We start from the raw sequence: 18,583 nt of genomic DNA on the forward strand, positions 1-18,583 counted from the left end.
TCCCCATTTTCCCCCCATTTTTCCCCATTTTTTCCCCTTTTTCCCCCATTTTTCCCCTATTTTTTTCCCATTTTCATCCCATATTTCTCTTATTTTCCCCCCATTTTTCCCCCCATTTTTCCCCCCATTTTCCCCCCATTTTTTCCCATTTTTTCCCCATTTTTTCCCCATTTTCCCCCCATTTTTCCCCCATTTTTTCCCCAATTTTCCCCGGATTTTTCCCCATGTTTTCCCCATTTCTCCCCATTTTAGGATATTTTTCCCCATTTTTAGGATATTTTGGCTATTTTTTCCCCCCATAGGTGATCCAGTACATTGGCGAGCTGTGCCGGTTCCTGCTGGCCCAGCCTGTCCATCACCCCAAACCCCATTCTAGGATCTTTTCCCCATTTTCCCCCATTTTTTCCCATTTTTTCCCCGTTTTTTCCCCATTTTTCCCATTTTTCCTTATTTTTTCCCATTTTCCCCCATTTTTTCCCATTTTTCCTGGATTTTTTCCCCATTTTTTCCCCATTTTTCCCCCATTTTTCCCCCATTTTTCCCCCATTTTTCCCCCATTTCTCCCCCATTTTTCCCGGATTTTTCCCATTTTTCCCCCATTTTCCCCCATTTTTCCCCCATTTTTTCCCCATTTTTCCCATTTTTTTCCCCATTTTCCCCCATTTTCCCCCCATTTTTTCCCCATTTTCCCCCCATTTTTCCCCCATTTCTCCCCGGATTTTTCCCCATTTTTAGGATATTTTTCCCCATTTTTAGGATATTTTTGGGCTATTTTTCCCCCATAGGTGATCCAGTACATTGGCGAGCTGTGCCGGTTCCTGCTGGCCCAGCCTGTCCATCACCCCAAACCCATTCTTAGGAGATTTTTCCCCATTTTCCCCCCATTTTCCCCCCATTTCCCCCCATTTTTCCCATTTTTTCCCATTTCCCCCATTTTTTCCCATTTTCCCCCCATTTTTTCCCCATTTTCCCCCCATTTTTCCCCATGTTTTCCCATTTTTTCCCCATTTTAGGATATTTTTCCCCATTTTTAGGATATTTTTGGGCTATTTTTCCCCCCAGGTGATCCAGTACATTGGCGAGCTGTGCCGGTTCCTGCTGGCCCAGCCTGTCCATCACCCCAAACCCATTTTTAGGAGATTTTCCCCATTTTCCCCCCATTTTCCCCCCATTTCCCCCCCATTTTTTCCCCATTTTTTCCCCATTTTCCCCCCATTTTTCCCCCCATTTTCCCCCATTTTTTCCCAATTTTCCCGGATTTTTCCCCATGTTTTCCCCATTTCTCCCCCATTTTTAGGATATTTTTTCCCAATTTTTAGGATATTTTGGGCTATTTTTCCCCCATAGGTGATCCAGTACATTGGCGAGCTGTGCCGGTTCCTGCTGGCCCAGCCTGTCCATCACCCAAACCCCATTCTTAGGAGATTTTCTCCCATTTTTTCCCCCATTTTTTCCCCCATTTTCCCCCCATTTTTCCCCCCATTTTTCCCCCATTTTTTCCCCATTTCCCCCCCATTTTTCCCCATTTTCCCCATTTTTTCCCCATTTTTTCCCCATTTTTTTCCCATTTTCCCCATTTTTTCCCCATTTTTCCCCATTTTTCCCCATTTCTCCCCGGATTTTTCCCCATTTTTCCCCCATTTTTTCCCATGTTTCCCCATTTCTCCCGGATTTTTTCCCCATTTTTAGGATATTTTGGGCTATTTCTCCCCCCCATAGGTGATCCAGTACATTGGCGAGCTGTGCCGTTCCTGCTGCCCAGCCTGTCCATCACCCAAACCCCATTCTTAGGAGATTTTCCCCCATTTTCCCCCCATTTTTTCCCCATTTTTTTCCCCGTTTTTTCCCGTTTTTCCCCATTTTTCCCCATTTTTCCTTTATTTTTTCCCCATTTTCCCCCATTTTTTCCCCATTTTTCCCTGGATTTTTCCCCCATTTTTTCCCCATTTTCCCCCATTTTTCCCCATTTTTCCCCCATTTTTCCCCCCATTTCTCCACCATTTTTCCCCGGATTTTTCCCCATTTTTCCCCCCATTTTCCCCCCATTTTTCCCCCCATTTTTTCCCCATTTTTCCCCATTTTTTTCCCCATTTTCCCCCCATTTTCCCCCATTTTTTCCCATTTTCCCCCCATTTTTCCCCCATTTCTCCCCGGATTTTTCCCCCATTTTTAGGATATTTTTCCCCCATTTTTAGGATATTTTGGGCTATTTTTCCCCCCATAGGTGATCCAGTACATTGGCGAGCTGTGCCGGTTCCTGCTGGCCCAGCCGGAGTCCCCGGCCGAGCGCTGTCACCGGGTGCGCCTGGCGCTGGGGAACGGCTGCGGGGGGCGCTGTGGCCGCAATTCCAGAAACGCTTCCGCCTGCAGCGCATCGGGGAATTCTATGGGCCCACCGAGTGCAACTGCAGCGTGGCCAACCTCGATGAAGGTGGGGAAAACATGGGGGAAAAATCCGGGAAAAATGGGGAAAATATGGGGGAAATATGGGGGAAATATGGGGAAAATATGGGGGAAATTGGGAGTTCTATGGGGCCACCGAGTGCAACTGCAGCGTGGCCAACCTCGATGGAAGGTGGGGAATAAATGGGGAAAATATGGGGGAAAAATCCGGGGAAAAAATGGGGAAAACGTGGGGAAAATATGGGGGAAAATGGGGAAAAATGGGGAATAAATGGGAAAAATGGGGAAAAAATCCGGGGAAAAAGGGGGAAAAATGGGGAAAAAATGGGGGAAAATGGGGAAAAATCTGGGAAAAAATGGGGGAAAAAATAGGGAAAAAATGGGGGAAAAAATGGGGGAAATTGGGAGTTCCCCATTTTCCCCCATTTCCCCCCATTTTATTTTACAATTTCCCCATTTTTTATTTTACATTTTCCTCCTGATCCCCCCCCATTTTTTTTCACCGTTTCCCGTTTTCCCCCCAATTTTCCTCGGGTTTTTTTTGGGTAATTTCCCCATTTTTCACCCGATTTTCTCGGGTTTTTTTTTGCCATTTCCCCATTTTTTGGGGTGTAATTTCTCCCCTCTTTTTCCCCTCCCAGGTGGGTGCCTGTGGCTCAACAGCCGCCTCCTGCCCAACGTTTATCCCGTGCGTTTGGTCAAGGTGCACCCGGACACTCTGGAGCTGCTCCGCGATTCCCGCGGCCTCTGCGTCCCTGCGCCCCAGGTGGGCCCCAAAAAACCCCAAAATTCCCTTTCCCGCCCCAAAAATTCCCTTTCCCACCCCAAAATTCCCTTCCCGCCCCAAAATTCCCAGGATTTCTGGATTTTTCCCAACGGATTTCGCCTCCAAATTCGGGGAATTCCCTCCGGGTCCCCTGGAGTCCATCCCGGAAATTTTGGAGCCGTCCCGAAATTTCGGGGTCGTCCTTGGATTTTGGGGTCATTTGGAGTCCATCCTCACCCCAAAAAAAAAAAAAAAATTGTTTTTTTTCTCTGTCATTTCCTGTAAATTTTGGTGTTTTTCGAGTTGATCCCGAAAAATTTGGCACCACCTGGAGCCGATCCCGGAAACGTCCGGAGTTGATCCCAAATGTTTTGGGATCCCATTCCCAATTTCCCATTGGGCTCCCTGACCCCATTCCCATTGTCCCATGGATTCTGTGACCCCATTTTCCAGAATTTTGGATCCCATTCCCATATTTCCCATGGATTTTGGGGTCCCTATTCCCATTTTCCATTGATTTTATGACCCCATTCCCATTTTTCATGGATTTTGGGTCATTCCAGGTGAGCCAGGCTTGCTGGTTTATTCTGTGACCCCATTCCCATTTTTCCATGGATTCAGTGACCCATTCCCATTTTCCCATGGATTTTGGGGTCCTATTCCCATTTTTCAGCTGAGCCTGGGTTTCTGCTGAATTTTATGACCCCATTCCCAATTTTCCATGGATTTTGGGATGGTTCCAGGTGAGCCAGGCTTGCTGGTTATTCTGTGACCCCATTCCCATTTTCCCATGGATTTTGGGATCCCATTCCCATTTTTCCATGAATTTTTGGATCATTCCAGCTGAGCTCAGTTTTGCTGCTTTATTTTATGATCCCATTCCAAATTTCCCAAGGATTTTGGGGTCCCATTCCCATGTTCCAGGTGAGCCAGGCTTGCTGGTTTATTCACTGACCCCATTCCCATTTTTCCATGGATTCAGTGACCCCATTCCCATTTTTTCCATGGATTTTGGGGTCCTATTCCCATTTTTCAGCTGAGCCTGGGTTTCTGCTGAATTTTATGACCCCATTCCCATTTTCCCATGGATTTTTGGGATGGTTCCAGGTGAGCCAGGGCTGCTGGTTTATTCACTGACCCCATTCCCATTTTCCATGGATTTTGGGACCCATTCCCATTTTCCCATGGATTTTGGGATCATTCCAGGTGAGCCAGGCTTGCTGGTTTATTCAGTGACCCCATTCCCAGTTTTCCATGATTTTTTGGGATGGTTCCAGGTGAGCCAGCTTGCTGGTTTATTCAGTCACCCCATTCCCACATTCCCATGGATTTTGGGATCCCATTCCCATTTTTCCATGATTTTTTGGGTCATTCCAGGTGAGCCAGGCTTGCTGGTTTATTCACTGACCCCATTCCCATTTTCCCATGGATTTTTGGGACCCCATTCCCAGTTTCCCATGGATTTTGGATGGTTCCAGGTGAGCCAGGGCTGCTGGTTTATTCACTGACCCCATTCCCATTTTCCCATGGATTTTGGGATCATTCCAGGCGAGCCAGGCTTGCTGGTTTATTCACTGACCCCATTCCCAGTTTCCATGGATTCAGTGACCCCATTCCCAGTTTCCCATGGATTTTGGGATGGTTCCAGGTGAGCCAGGTTTGCTGGTTTATTCTGTGACCCCATTCCCAGTTTTCCATGATTTTTTGGGATGGTTCCAGGTGAGCAGGCTTGCTGGTTTATTCACTGACCCCATTCCCATTTTCCCATGGATTTTGGGATGGTTCCAGGTGAGCCAGGGCTGCTGGTTTATTCACTGACCCCATTCCCATTTTCCCATGGATTTTGGGATGGTTCCAGGTGAGCCAGGCTTGCTGGTTTATTCAGTGACCCATTCCCATTTTCCCATGGATTTTGGGATCCCATTCCCAGTTTCCCATGGATTTTGGGATGGTTCCAGGTGAGCCAGGGCTGCTGGTTTATTCAGTGACCCCATTCCCAGTTTCCCATGGATTTTGGGGTGCCATTCCCATGTTCCAGGTGAGCCAGGGTTGCTGGTTGGCCGCATTGACCAGCGGGATCCCCTGCGCCGATTCGACGGCTACGTCAGCGCCGGCGCCACGCGCAGCAAAATCGCCCGCGACGTCCTGGCCAGGGGGACCAGGCCTACCTGTCAGGTGAGAAATCCCAAAATTCCTGACCCCAAATCCAAAATTCACACCCCAAACACGGCCAGGGGGACCAGGCCTACCTGTCAGGTGAGCAATCCCTAAAATTATTGGCCTTAAATCCCAAAATTCACATCCCAAACACGGCCAGGGGGGACCAGGCCTACCTGTCAGGTGAGAAATCCCAAAATTCCTGACCCAAATCCCAAATTCACACCCCAAACACGGCCAGGGGGGACCAGGCCTACTGTCAGGTGAGAAATCCCTAAATTATTGGCCTTAAATCCCAAAATTCACACCCCAAACACGGCCAGGGGGGACCAGGCCTACCTGTCAGGTGAGAAATCCCTAAATTATTGACCCCAAATCCCAAAATTCACACCCCAAACACGGCCAGGGGGACCAGGTTACCTGTCAGGTGAGAAATCCCAAAATTCACACCCCAAACACGGCCAGGGGGGACCAGGCCTACCTGTCAGGTGAGAAATCCCAAAATTCCACACCCTAAATCCCAAAATTCACATCCCAAACACGGCCAGGGGGACCAGGCCTACCTGTCAGGTGAGAAATCCAAAATTCCACACCCTAAATCCAAATTCACATCCCAAACACGGCCAGGGGGACCAGGCCTACCTGTCAGGTGAGCAATCCCAAAATTATTGCCTTAAATCCCAAAATTCCTGACCCTAAATCCCAAAATTCCACACCCCAAACACGGCCAGGGGGACCAGGCCTACCTGTCAGGTGAGCAATCCCTAAATTCCACACCCTAAATCCCAAAATTCCAAACCCCGAAATTCCTGACCCTAAATCCCAAAATTCCTGACCCTAAATCCCAAATTCCTGACCCCAGATTCCAAAATTCCATGCCCCAAATCCAAAACTTCACCCCTTAAATCCCAAAATTCCACGCCCCAAATCCCAAAATTTCAAATCCCAACATTCCTGACCCAAATCCCAAAATTCCTGACCCAAATCCCCAAAATTCCTGACCCAAATCCCAAAATTCCTGACCCCAAATCCCAGGATTTTCCACCTTGGGACACCCCAAAGATTTTGGAATCAACCACAGATTTTTCGGGGAATTTTTCTGGAATTTTTGGGGAATTTTTTTTTTTAAATTTTCCCAGCATTTTCCCAGGATTTTTCTGGAATTTTTGCCCGTTTCCAGGTGACGTCCTGGTGATGGACGAGCTGGGATATCACGATTTTCGGAGATTTTTTTTTTAAGTTTTTTGAATTTTTTGTGAATTTTTTGTGATTTTTTCTACAAATTTTTTTCAATTCCCCCGGATTTTTTTCCAATTTTCCCCCGATTTCTCCCGTTTCCAGGGACGTCCTTGGTGATGGACGAGCTGGGATATCACGATTTTTCGGGCAATTTTTTGGAATTTTTTTTTTATTTTTTGGAATTTTTCTACAATTTTTTTTTCAATTCCCCGGATTTTTTTCCAATTCTTCCCGATTTTTCCCATTTCAGGTGACGTCCTGGTGATGGACGAGCTGGGCTATCACGATTTTTGGTGCATTTTTTTGAATTTTTTTGAATTTTTTGGATTTTTCCGGAATTTTTTCTACAATTTTTTTTCAAATTCCCCCGGATTTTTTCCAATTCTTCCCCGATTTCTCCCGTTTCCAGGGGACGTCCTGGTGATGGACGAGCTGGGATATCACGATTTTTCGGGGAATTTTTTTTTTTAATTTTTTTTTAAATTTTGGGGTAATTTTCTTGAATTTTCGGGAATTTTGGGGATTTTTTTTTTAATTCCCCGGATTTTTTTCCATTTTTCCCCGATTTCTCCCATTTCCAGGAGACGTCCTGGTGATGGACGAGCTGGGATATCACGATTTTTCGAGGAATTTTTTTTTCATTTTTCGGCGATTTTGGTGATTTTTTCCTACAATTTTTTTTCAAATTTCCCCGGATTTTTTCCAATTTTTCCCCGATTTTTCCGTTTCCAGGGGACGTCCTGGTGATGACGAGCTGGGATATCACGATTTTTCGGGGAATTTTTTTTTCATTTTTGGGAATTTTTTTTTAATTTTTGGGGAATTTTTTTGGATTTTTTCTATAAATTTTTTTTTTAATTCCCCCGGATTTTTTCCAATTTTTCCCCGATTTCTCCCGTTTCCAGGGACGTGCTGGTGATGGATGATCTGGGCTATTTGTATTTCCGGGAGCGGGCGGGGACTCGTTCCGCTGGCGCGGGAAAACGTTTCCTGCAGCGAGGTCGAGGCCGCCCTGAGCGCCTCCTGGGCCAGGCCGACGTCGTCGTTTACGGCGTGGAAATTCCCGGTGAATCCCAACAAAAAAAATAAAAAAAAAAAAATTTTGGGAAAACGGGGGAAAAAAAAAAAGAGGGGGAGGAAAAAGAGGAAGGTGCAGGAAAAATCCTGGAAAATCCGGGTGGAATAAAGGAGATCCTGGGGGAGGGGTTGGGGTGAGAGGGAATTGGTGGGGAAAAAAAAAAGAAAATTTTGGGGGAAATTTGGGATATTGGGAAAAATTTGGGATATTGGGGTGGAAATTTGGGATTTTGGAGGAAAAGTTGGGATATTTTGGTGAAAATTTGGGATGTTTGGGGAGGAAAAGTTGGGATTTGGGGGAAATTTGGAATATTGGGGGGAAATTGGGGTATTGGGGAAAATTTGGGATATTTTGGGGAAAATTTGGATATTGGGGGGGAAATTCGGGATATTTTGGTGAAAATTTGGGGTATTTTGGGGAGGAAAAGTTGGGATTTGGGGGGAAATTTGGGGTATTGGGGGGAAATTTGGGATATTTGGGGAGGAAAAGTTGGGATATTGGGGGAATTTAAGATACTTGGGGGAAATTTGGGATATTGGGAAAAGTTTGGATATTGGGGGAGAAAAGTTCAGATATTTGGGGGGAATTTGGAATATTGGGGGGAAATTTGGGATATTTGGGGGAAAATTTGGGATATTTGAGGGAAATCTGAGATATTTTGGGGGGAAAAGTTGGATTTTGGGAGAAATTTGAATATTGGGAGGGAAATTGGGGATATTGGGGGGAAATTTGGGATATTTGGGGAAATTTCCCATTTTCTCCACATTCCAGGTGTGGAGGGCTGGGCTGGCATGGGGCTGTACCAGGACTGGGATTGGATTTAGGAAACCCCAAAATCCCCATTTTTTAACCCCAAATCCCATTTTTTCCCCCAAATTCCCATTTTTTAACCCAAAATCCCCATTTTTAACCCAAATTTCCCATTTCTCCCCATTCCAGGCGTGGAGGGCCGGGCAGGCATGGGGCTGTACAGGACTGGGATTGGATTATTGATCCCAAAATCCCATTTTTAACCCAAATTCCCCATTTTTTAACCCAAAATCCCCATTTTTCCCCATTCCAGGTGTGGAGGGCCGGGCAGGCATGGGGCTGAACCGGGAATGGGATTGGATTTATTGATCCCAAATCCCCATTTTTAACCCAAATTTCCCCATTCCAGGTGTGGAGGGCCGGGCAGGCATGGGGCTGTACCAGGACTGGGATGGATTTATTGATCCCAAATCCCCATTTTTAACCCAAATTTCCCCATTCCAGGCGTGGAGGGCCGGGCAGGCATGGCGGCCATCGCTGACCCCACTCCCAGCTGGAGGCCCTCGGGGCTGTACCAGGCCCTGGTCCCGGTGCTGCCGCCCTACGCCCGGCCCGTCTTCATCCGCCTGCTGCCACAGCTCGACACCACCGGTACGGGCGGGGCCTAGGGGGCGGGGCCTAAAGGGGGCGGGGCCTAAATGGGCGGGGCTGGATGGGGATTGAAGGGGTGGGGCATGAGGGGGTGGAGTTTAAAGGAGTGGGGCAGCATGGGAATTAAAGGGGTGGGGCCTAAAGGGGCGTGGTGTGAATGGGTGGGGTTTGTGGGGTGGGGCCTAAAGGGGTGTGGCATTGGGGTGGAGTCTAAAGGAGTGGGGCAGAATGGGAATTAAAGGGGTGGGGCAGAATGGGGATGGAAGGGGTGGGGCTAAAGGGGTGGGGCATGAGGGGTGGAGTCTAAAGGAGTGGGGCTGAATGGGGATTAAAGGGGCGGGGCCTAAAGGGGTGGGGCTGGATGGGGATTGAAGGGGTGGGGGCATGAGGGGGTGGAGTCTAAAGGAGTGGGGCAGAATGGGAATAAAGGGGTGTGGTGTAAATGGGTGGGGTTTGTAGGGTGGGGTCTAAAGGGGCGGGCCTAAAGGGGCGGGGCCTAAAGGGGTGGGGCTGTATGGGAATTAAAGGGGTGGGGCCTAAAAGTGTGGGCCAGAATGGGAATTAAAGGGGCGGGGCCTAAATGGGTGGGGCAGAATGTGAATTAAAGGGTGGGGCATGAGGGGGTGGAGTCTAAAGGGGTGGGGCTGAATGGGAATTAAAGGGGTGTGGCCTAAAAGGGTGGGGCAGAATGGGAATTAAAGGGGCGGGGCCTAAAGGGGTGGGGCCTAAAAGGGCGGAGCTCGATGGGGATTAAAGGGGTGGGGGTTGAGGGTGGGGCCTAAAGGGGTGTGGTGGAATGGGTGGGGTTTGTGGGGTGTGGCCAGGTGTAATTAGGGGGTGTGGCCTAAATGGGTGGGGCATGAGGGGGTGGGGGGCCTAAAGGGGCGGGCTAAGTGGGATTTAAGGGGTGGGGCCTAAAGGGGTGTGCTGGATGGGGACAAAAGGGGAGGGGCCTATAGGGGTGTGGCATGAGGGGGAGGAGCTGGAGATTAAAGGGGCGGAGTTTGAGGGGTGGGGCCTAAAGGGGTGTGGCCTAAAGGGGGCCTAACGAGGTGGGGGCTAATGGGGGTGTGGCCTAAAGGGGTGGGGCCCAGAGGGGTGTGACCTAAAGGGGCGTGGCTTAAAGATGCACGGCCCAGAGGCCGAGTCCTGAAGGGGGTGGGGCCTAAAGGAGCCAGCTTTGGGGTGGGCGTGGCCTAAAGTTCTGGACCCTAAAGGGGTGTGGCTTAAGGGGGTGTGGGCGGGGCCTAAGGGGGTAATTCCCGGGTTTCCCCTCCCCCCCCCCGCAGGGACGTTCAAGCTGCAGAAGACGCGGCTGCGGGGGCAGGGCTGGGACCCCCGCGTGGTCCCGATCGCCTCTTCGTGCTGGACCCCCAGCGAGGGCGCTACGTGCCCCTGGACGGGGACAGGTGTGCCCAGATCTGCGCTGGGAAAAGCGGTTCTGAGCCTGGAAAACGGCCGGGGATACCAAAAATCCTGCTGGGAGCCTGAAAAAAACACCCCTGGGATACTGAAAATCCTGCTGGGAGCCTGAAAAACCACCCTGGGAACGTGAAAATCCTGCTGGGAGCCTGAAAAAAACCCCCTGGGATCCTGAAAATCCTGATGAGAGCCTGAAAAACCACCCGGGATACTGGAAAATCCTGCTGGGAGCCTGAAAAAACCACCCTGGGAACGTGAAAATCCTGCTGGGAGCCTGAAAACCACCTTGGGAACGTGAAAATCCTGCTGGGAGCCTGAAAAAACACCCCGGGATACTGAAAATCCTGCTGGGAGCCTGAAAAAACACCCTGGGAACGTGAAAATCCTGCTGGGAGCCTGAAAAAACCACCCGGGACACTGAAAATCCTGCTGGGAGCCTGAAAAAACACCCTGGGAACGTGAAAATCCTGCTGGGAGCCTGAAAAAAACACCCCGGGATCCTGAAAATCCTGCTGGGAGCCTGAAAAAAACACCCCGGGATCCTGAAAATCCTGCTGGGAGCATGAAAAAACACCCTGGGAACGTGAAAATCCTGCTGGGAGCCTGAAAAAACACCCCGGGATCCTGAAAATCCTGCTGGGAGCCTGAAAAAAACACCCCGGGATACTGAAAATCCTGCTGGGAGCCTGAAAAAACACCCCGGGATACTGAAAATCCTGCTGGGAGCCTGAAAAAACACCCTGGGAACGTGAAAATCCTGCTGGGAGCCTGAAAAAACACCCCGGGATCCTGAAAATCCTGCTGGGAGCCTGAAAAAACCACCCTGGGAACGTGAAAATCCTGCTGGGAGCCTGAAAAAAACACCCTGGGATCCTGAAAATCCCACTGAGAAACCTCCCTGGGATCCTGAAAATCCTGCTGGGATCCTAAAAACCACCCTGGGATCCTGAAAATCCTGCTGGGAGCCTGAAAATCCCAAAAATCCCGCTGAGAAACCTCCCTGGGACTCCGAAAATCCTGCTGGGAGCCTGAAAAACCACCCCGGGATCCTGAAAATCGCAAAAATCCCACTGAGAAACCACCCTGGGATCCCGAAAATGTGAAAATCCCTGGAATTGGGAGATGTGTGCCAGGATCTGCGCTGGGGAAATCAGGTTCTGAGCCTGGAAAATGGCCTGGGATCCCAAAAATCCTGCTGGGATCCTAAAAAACCACCCTGGGATCCCGAAAATCCTGCTGAGAAACCACCCCGGGTTCCCAAAAACCTGAAAATTCTGCTGGGAGCTCCCCCTGGATTTCCTGGAAAACAGCAGAAATTCCCAGGGAAACAGAGGGATTTTGAGGAAAAAAAGCAGGATTTGGCTGTAAAACAATAAAAAACAAAGCACAATTCCCAAGGATCCAGGAGGAAGCCAGCAGAATTCCCAGGGATTTCCAGGAAACTCATGACTTTTTTCTGAGGGAAAACAGCGGAATTCCAAGGAAAAGCAGGACTGACAGAAAACGATGGATGCTGCTCCTCTATCGCCCTTCCAGGCGCTAATTAACTCTGACAGCGCTAATTAACGACTAATTCGTGCCTAATTAACCCGCCTAGCGTCTCCTTTGGGGCCGCGGACATTTTTATTGACTGGAGCCCCAGCGCTAGAGCGGAATTAACCCATTTGGGCCGTTTTTAACCTTCCCTTTGGTTGTGCCTGACCGCGAGGCCATTAAAAACCAGCGACTGTGCCGCGTGCTGCGCTGTGCGCTGCGGGGAACCGCGAGGGAGGGTCTGTGCGCGGGGTGGTGGAGAAGGGCAAGGAGGCAGCCGCGCTCCTGCGGGCAGCGGCGCTACGCGAGGCCGAGGCTTCGCTAGGCCGCGCTAGGCCGCGCGTTGCTAAGCAACGCCCGCGCTCCTCCGGGCAGCGCCGCTACGCGAGGCCGAGGCTTCGCTAGGCCGCGCTAGGCCGAGCGTTGCTAAGCAACGCGCCGCGCTCTGACGCAACTTCCGGTGATCGCCCCTCCAATCCCGCCTCGCGTTGCTGACGTCACTTCCTCCTTCTGCTTCCTCATCTCCCGGCGGCGCCATCATGGCGGCCGTGTCGGTTTTCCCTTCCCAAGTCGAGCTCGGCGCGGCCCTGGCGCGCTTGGTGACCGAGGCGGCGGCCGAGGCGGTGGCGAGAAGCGGCCGCTTCACTCTGGGGCTGTCCGGGGGTTCGCTGGTGACGCTGCTGGCCCGGGAGCTGCCGCCCGCCCTCAGGGCCGCGCCCGGGGCCCAGCCCGAGCGTTGGCTCGTGGCGTTCTGCGATGAGCGCCTCGTGCCGCCCGAGCACCCCGACAGCACCGTGGGCGCCTACAGGGTGAGGGGGACGGGGGGCACGGGGGGGACAGCGGGAGGCGTCCCTGGGGCTGCCCCAGTTCTTCCCAGTCTGCCCCGGTTCATCCCAGTCTGCCCCGGTTCATCCCAGTTCCTCCCAGTCTGCCCCAGTTCTCCCCTCAGCTCCTCCCAGCCCCTGTCGATGTCACCTGTTCCCATTCCCGGTTATTGTCCCCGTTCCTCCCAGTGCTCCCAGTAACCCCGTGTCCCATTCCCAGTGCTCCCAGTAACCCCGTGTCCCATTCCCAGTGTTCCCAGTAACCCCGTGTCCCATTCCCAGTTCCTCCCAGTAACCCCGTGTCCCATTCCCAGTTCCTCCCAGTAACCCCGTGTCCCATTCCCAGTCCCTCCCAGTAACCCCGTGTCCCATTCCCAGTCCCAGGTGTTCTCCCAGTTGCCCCCACCTGGCCCCCAGGTGCTCTCGGTCTCCTCCGAGCTGGACCCGGCTGCGGCCGCCAGGGACTACGAGGAGCAGCTGAGAAGGGTACTGGGATGGACTGGGAGGGACTGGGATGGACTGGGAGGGAACTGGGAGGGACTGGGAGGGACTGGGATGGACTGGGATGGACCGGGAGGGGATTGGGAGGGACTGGGATGGGACTGGGATGAACTGGGATGAACTGGGAGGGGACTGGGAGGGACTGGGATGGAACTGGGAGGGAACTGGGAGGGGATTGGGAGGGACTGGGATGGGACTGGGATGGACTGGGAGGGACTGGGATGGAACTGGGAGGGAACTGGGGGGGACTGGGATGGACTGGGATGGACTGGGAGGGACTGGGATGGACTGGGAGGGACTGGGATGGGATTGGGAGGGACTGGGATGAACTGGGATGGACTGGGATGGGACTGGGATGAACTGGGATGGGATTGGGAGGGGACTGGGATGGACTGGAATTATACTGGGAGGGACTGGTTCAGTTTGATCTGGACCAGTCTGTACTCGTTTATACTGGTCCGTACTGGTCCGTACTGGTTTATACTGGTCCGTACTGGTCCATACTGGTCCGTACTGGTTTATACTGGTCTGTACTGGTTTATACTGGTCCGTACTGGTTTCCCAGGCGTTCCCAGGCCCGGACACGCCCCAGTTTGATTTGTTGCTGTTGGGGGTGGGGCCGGACGGTCACACCTGTTCACTGTTCCCGGGACACGCCCTGCTCCAGGTGAGCCACAATCCCCAAAAATCCCAAAAATTCCCAAAAAATCCCCCAATCCCAAAAATTCAAAAAAAAAATTTCCAAAATCCCAAAAATTCCCCGAAATCCCCAAAATTCCACAATCCCAAATCCCAAAATTCCCAAATTCCCCAAATCCCCACAATTCGTCGAATCCCCAAATGGGGGGGGGGGGGGGGCGGGGGGGAGGGGGGGGGGGGATCCCCAAAATTCTCCAAAATCCCCAAAAGTCCCCAGAATTCCCCAATTCCCAAAATTCTAGAATCCCAAAATTCCCAAATTCCCAAATCCCAAAATCCCCAAAATTCCCAATTCTATTTTCCCCTGGATTTTTTCTTTTCCCCCATTATTTTCCCCATTATTTTGCTCTGGATTTTTATTTTCCCCTTGATTTTTCCCCATTTCTCCCTGCATTTTCCCCATTATTTTCTCCTGGATTTTCCCCTTAATTTTTTCTGTTATTTTTCCCATTTCTACCCGGATTTCCCCCATTATTTTCCTCATTTCTCCCTGGATTTTTCCCATTTTCCCCTGGATTTTTCCCATTATTTTCCGCATTTTCCTCTGGATTTTTCTCCATTTTTTTCTGGATTTTCCCCATTATTTTTCCCATTTCTCCCCGGATTTTAACCTGGATTTTCCCCTAAATTTTCCCCATTATTTTCCCCATTTCTCCCTGGATTTTCCCCCATTATTTTTCCCCAATTTCCCATTATTTCCCCATTATTTCCCCCTGGATTTTCCCCATTATTTCCCCATTATTTCCCCATTATTTTTCCCCAATTTCCCATTATTTTTCCCCATTATTTCCCCATTATTTTCCCCATTTCCCCCGGGATTTTCCCCATTTTTTCCCCATTATTTTTCCCCAATTTCCTATTATTTTTCCCCATTATTTCCCCATTATTTTCCCCATTTCTCCCCGGATTTTCCCCATTATTTTTTCCCCATTTCCCATTATTTTTCCCCATTATTTTTTCCCCATTTCCCATTATTTTCCCCATTATTTCCCCATTATTTTTCCCCCATTCCCCATTATTTTTCCCCATTATTTTTCCCCCATTCCCCATTATTTCCCCATTATTTTCCCCATTTCCCATTATTTTCCCCATTATTTTCCCCATTATTTTTCCCAATTCCCCATTATTTTTCCCCATTATTTTTCCCCATTATTTCCCCATTATTTTTCCCCATTATTTCCCCATTATTTTCCCCATTTCCCCCTGGATTTTCCCCATTATTTTCCCCATTATTTTCCATTCCCAGGAGCAGGATGCCCTGGTTGGGTTCCTGGAGGATTCCCCCAAGCCCCCTCCCCGCCGGGTGTCGATGACGCTGCCGCTGCTCAACAGCGCCCACAGCGTCCTCATGGTGGCCACGGGGGCCACCAAGGCTCCTGTCATCAGGGTGAGCCCTCACATCCCGGGGGGCTGGCGAGAAACCCCAATTTTGGGGTCAAATCCCGGGATTTTGGGAAAAATTCCCAGGATTTTGGGGTGAAATTTCGAGATTTTGGGTTCAAATCCTGGGATTTTGGGCTTGTGGCCATCAGGGCTACCAAGGCCCCTGTGATCAGGGTGAGCTCTCAGATCCTGGGGGGCTGGCGAGAAACCCCAATTTTGGGTTCAAATCCCGGGATTTTGAGAAAAATTCCCAGGATTTTGGGGTGAAATTTCAAGATTCCGGGGTGAAACCTCAGGATTTTGGGCTCGTGGCCACCAGGGCCACCAAGGCTCCTGTCATCAGGGTGAGCCCTCACATCCTGGGGACTGGGGAGAAACCCCAATTTTGGGGTGAAATCCTGGGATTTTGGGAAAAATTCCCGGGATTTTGGGTCCAAATCCTGAGATTCTGGGGTGAAATCCCGGGATTTTGGGCTCGTGGCCACGGGGGCCACCAAAGCTCCTGTGATCAGGGTGAGCCCTCACATCCGGGGGGCTGGGGAGAAACCCCAATTTTGGGGTGAAATCCTGGGAATTTGGGAAAAATTCCCGGGATTTTGGGGAGAATTCCTGGGATTTTGGGGTGAAATCTCGGGATTTTGGGGATTTTTCACACCATATGTTGGGGAAAATCCCATGGTTTTTGGTTCAAATCCTGGGATTTTGGAGAGAATTCCCAGGGTTTTGGGGTAAAATCTTGGGATTTTGGGAAAAATTCCTGGGATTTTGGGTCCAAATCCTGAGATTCTGGGGTGAATTCCTGGGATTTTGGGCTGAAATTCCCATCTTTAGTCGTGAAATCTCAGATTTAGTTGTGAATTCCCCATTTTCAGTTGTGAATTCCCTGTTTTTGTTGTTAAATCCCCGTTTTCAGTTGTGAATCCCCATTTTCAGTCGTGAATTCCCCGTTTTTAGTGATGAATTTCACATTTTTAGTGGTGAATCCCCCATTTTCAGTGATTAAATCCCCATTTTCAGTGGTTAAATCCCCATTTTCAGTTGTGAATCCCCATTTTCACTTCTGAATTCCCCGTTTTTGTTGTGAATCCCCATTTTCAGTGATTGAATCCCCATTTTCAGTGTTAAATCCCCATTTTCCATGTTAAATTCCCCATTTTCAGTGATTGAATCCCCATTTTCAGTGGTTAAATCCCCATTTTGAGTTGTGAATTCCCCATTTTCAGTTCTGAATTCCCCGTTTTCAGTCGTTAAATCCCCATTTTCAGTGGTTAAATCCCCGTAAATCCTCATTTTTGAGTTGTGAATCCCCATTTTCAGTGGTTAAATCCCCTGTTTTTAGTGATGAATCCCTGTTTTTACTGTTGGGAATTCCCCATTTTCAGTCGTTAAATCCCCATTTTCAGTGGTTAAATCCCCGTAAACCCCCATTTTGAGTTGTGAATTCCCCATTTTCAGTTCTGAATTCCCCGTTTTCAGTCGTTAAATCCCCATTTTCAGTGATTGAATCCCCATTTTCAGTGGTTAAATCCCCATTTTCAGTGATTGAATCCCCATTTTCCGTGTTAAATCCCCGTTTTGAGTTGTGAATTCCCGGTTTTCAGTTCTGAATCCCCGTTTTATTTCTCTCTCTCCCCCCTGTGTGTGTCCAGCTGCTCCTGGAGGCCCCTCAGGACCCTCAGGCCCCTCGGGGCTCGTTGCCGGCCGCTCTGGTTTGCCCAGGCTCGGGGAGGCTGCGCTGGCTGCTGGACACCGAGGCTGCCCGGGAACTGCAGCGACCCCTGCAGGAACAGCCCGGGAATTGAATTGAGGAATTCCCATTGGAAAACTGCCCCGGGAAATGAGGAATTCCATGGAGAAACACACCGGGAATTGAGGAATTCCCATTGGAAAACTGCCCCGGGAATTGAGGAATTCCATGGAAAAACACACCGGGGATTGAGGAATTCCATGGGAAAAACTGCCCCGGGAAATGAGGAATTCCATGGAAAAACTGCCCCGGGGATTGAGGAATTCCATGGAAAAACTGCCCCGGGGATTGAGGAATTCCATGGAAAAACAGCCCCGGGAATTGAGGAATTCCCATTGGAAAACTGCCCCGGGGATTGAGGAATTCCATGGAAAAATACGCCTGGGAATGGAAAAATTCCACTGAAAAACACTCCAGGAAATGAGGAATTTCCATGGAAAAACATCGCAGAAATCGAGGGATTTCCATGGAAAAAAAAAATCTGGGAATGGAAAAATTTGAGTGAAAATTATTCCAGGAATTGAGGAATTCCCATGGAAAAACTGCCCTGGGAATGGAAAAATTCGAGTGAAAAACATTCCAAGAATTGAGGAATTTCCGTAGAAAAAAATATCCTGGGAATGGAAAAATTCCACTGAAAAATATTCCAGAAATTGAGGAATTTCCATGGAAAAATATTCCAGATATTTCGTATTATTTGGGATTTTAGAGCTTGGGATTCCCTGGGGAAAAATTGAGAATTTCCGTGGGAAAAAAAATGGAAAAATTCCCGTGAAAAACACTCCAAGAATTGAAAAATTTCCATGGAAAAACATTCCAGGAATTGGGAATTATTTGGGATTTTTGGACTTTTTTTGGTTTCCTATTTTTGGAATTTTTTGGACTTTTTAAATTTGGTTTTGTTTTTTTTTTTCCCTGGTATTTGACACTGGATTTTTTTTTATTTTTGCCTGGATTATTTTTGGGTTTTTGCCTGGATTATTTTGGAATTTTTGCCTGGATTTTTTGGGATTTTTGCCTGGATAATTTTCTTTTTTGGAGGGGATCAGTGGGTGCTTTGGCTGAGCTGGGAATTGCCAGGAAATCCTTGGAATTCTGGGGGAAAAAAAAAAAAAATCAAGGAAATTAAAAAAAAAAAAAAAATCTGGGAATCCCAGCAGGAACTGGGATGGACTGGGAGAGGAAAAACTGGGCTAAAAATTGGGATAAAAATCCATGGATTTGGGTCTGAAATTCCAAACCTGAGAATTCCCAGGGGAAAAACCTCAGGAATTCCGGGAACAGCCTCAAAAAAATTAAAAATTAAAAAAAAAAGAGATTTGGGGAAATTTTGGAAATTTTATTTTTTTATTTGTTTTGGGAATAAACGGTGCTTTGGCTGAGCTGGAATTTGGGTCAAAATTCCTTGGATTTGGGGGAACTGGGTGGGA

General features: G+C 49.2%; 2 protein-coding genes and 1 long non-coding RNA gene across 4 annotated transcripts; all 3 read left to right on the forward strand.

Moving 5' to 3' along the window:
- The first annotated feature begins 2,999 nt into the window (after window positions 1–2,999).
- Window positions 3,000–7,026, forward strand: LOC148219546 (uncharacterized). The gene is made up of 3 exons (XR_015799722.1): window positions 3,000–3,169; window positions 5,208–5,344; window positions 6,975–7,026. It is a non-coding gene; the product is annotated as an uncharacterized LOC148219546 (long non-coding RNA).
- A 400-nt stretch (window positions 7,027–7,426) lies between these two features.
- Window positions 7,427–10,747, forward strand: LOC106864327 (long-chain fatty acid transport protein 1-like; the record flags this gene model as incomplete). Its single annotated transcript, XM_088157435.1, is given in 4 exon segments — window positions 7,427–7,631; window positions 8,898–9,044; window positions 10,334–10,390; window positions 10,393–10,747. Coding segments are annotated over 4 exon segments (552 nt in total), but the record flags the coding sequence as incomplete, so codon positions are not given.
- Window positions 10,699–18,542, forward strand: PGLS (6-phosphogluconolactonase). 2 transcript variants are annotated; one of them, XR_015799721.1, is made up of 5 exons: window positions 10,699–12,808; window positions 13,202–13,309; window positions 13,890–13,991; window positions 15,270–15,750; window positions 17,056–17,194. XR_015799721.1 is itself a non-coding variant. In XM_088157442.1 (5 exons), exons 1-5 carry the CDS (start codon window positions 12,539–12,541, stop codon window positions 17,206–17,208), a joined length of 774 nt encoding a protein of 257 aa, XP_088013568.1. In that variant the 5' UTR covers window positions 10,699–12,538; the 3' UTR covers window positions 17,209–18,542. The 2 variants fall into 2 exon arrangements, 1 of the variants encoding a protein (XP_088013568.1); XM_088157442.1 differs by having other exon boundaries at window positions 15,270–15,410; window positions 17,056–18,542.
- Window positions 18,543–18,583: the final 41 nt, after the last annotated feature.

This window comes from Sturnus vulgaris, assembly GCF_052056855.1.
Source record: "Sturnus vulgaris isolate bStuVul1 chromosome 33 unlocalized genomic scaffold, bStuVul1.hap1 SUPER_33_unloc_1, whole genome shotgun sequence".
Classification (NCBI taxonomy): domain Eukaryota; kingdom Metazoa; phylum Chordata; class Aves; order Passeriformes; family Sturnidae; genus Sturnus; species Sturnus vulgaris.

What these genes read in the sequence shown, in the direction of transcription:
- PGLS (XM_088157442.1), top strand. Translation starts at nt 12,539, where the DNA reads ATGGCGGCCGTGTCGGTTTTCCCTTCCCAAGTCGAGCTCGGCGCGGCC. An exon ending in GCACCGTGGGCGCCTACAGG is followed by an intron (nt 12,809 to 13,201) that starts GTGAGGGGGACG and finishes TCCCATTCCCAG; the next exon opens with TCCCAGGTGTTCTCCCAGTT. An exon ending in ACGAGGAGCAGCTGAGAAGG is followed by an intron (nt 13,310 to 13,889) that starts GTACTGGGATGG and finishes CTGGTTTCCCAG; the next exon opens with GCGTTCCCAGGCCCGGACAC.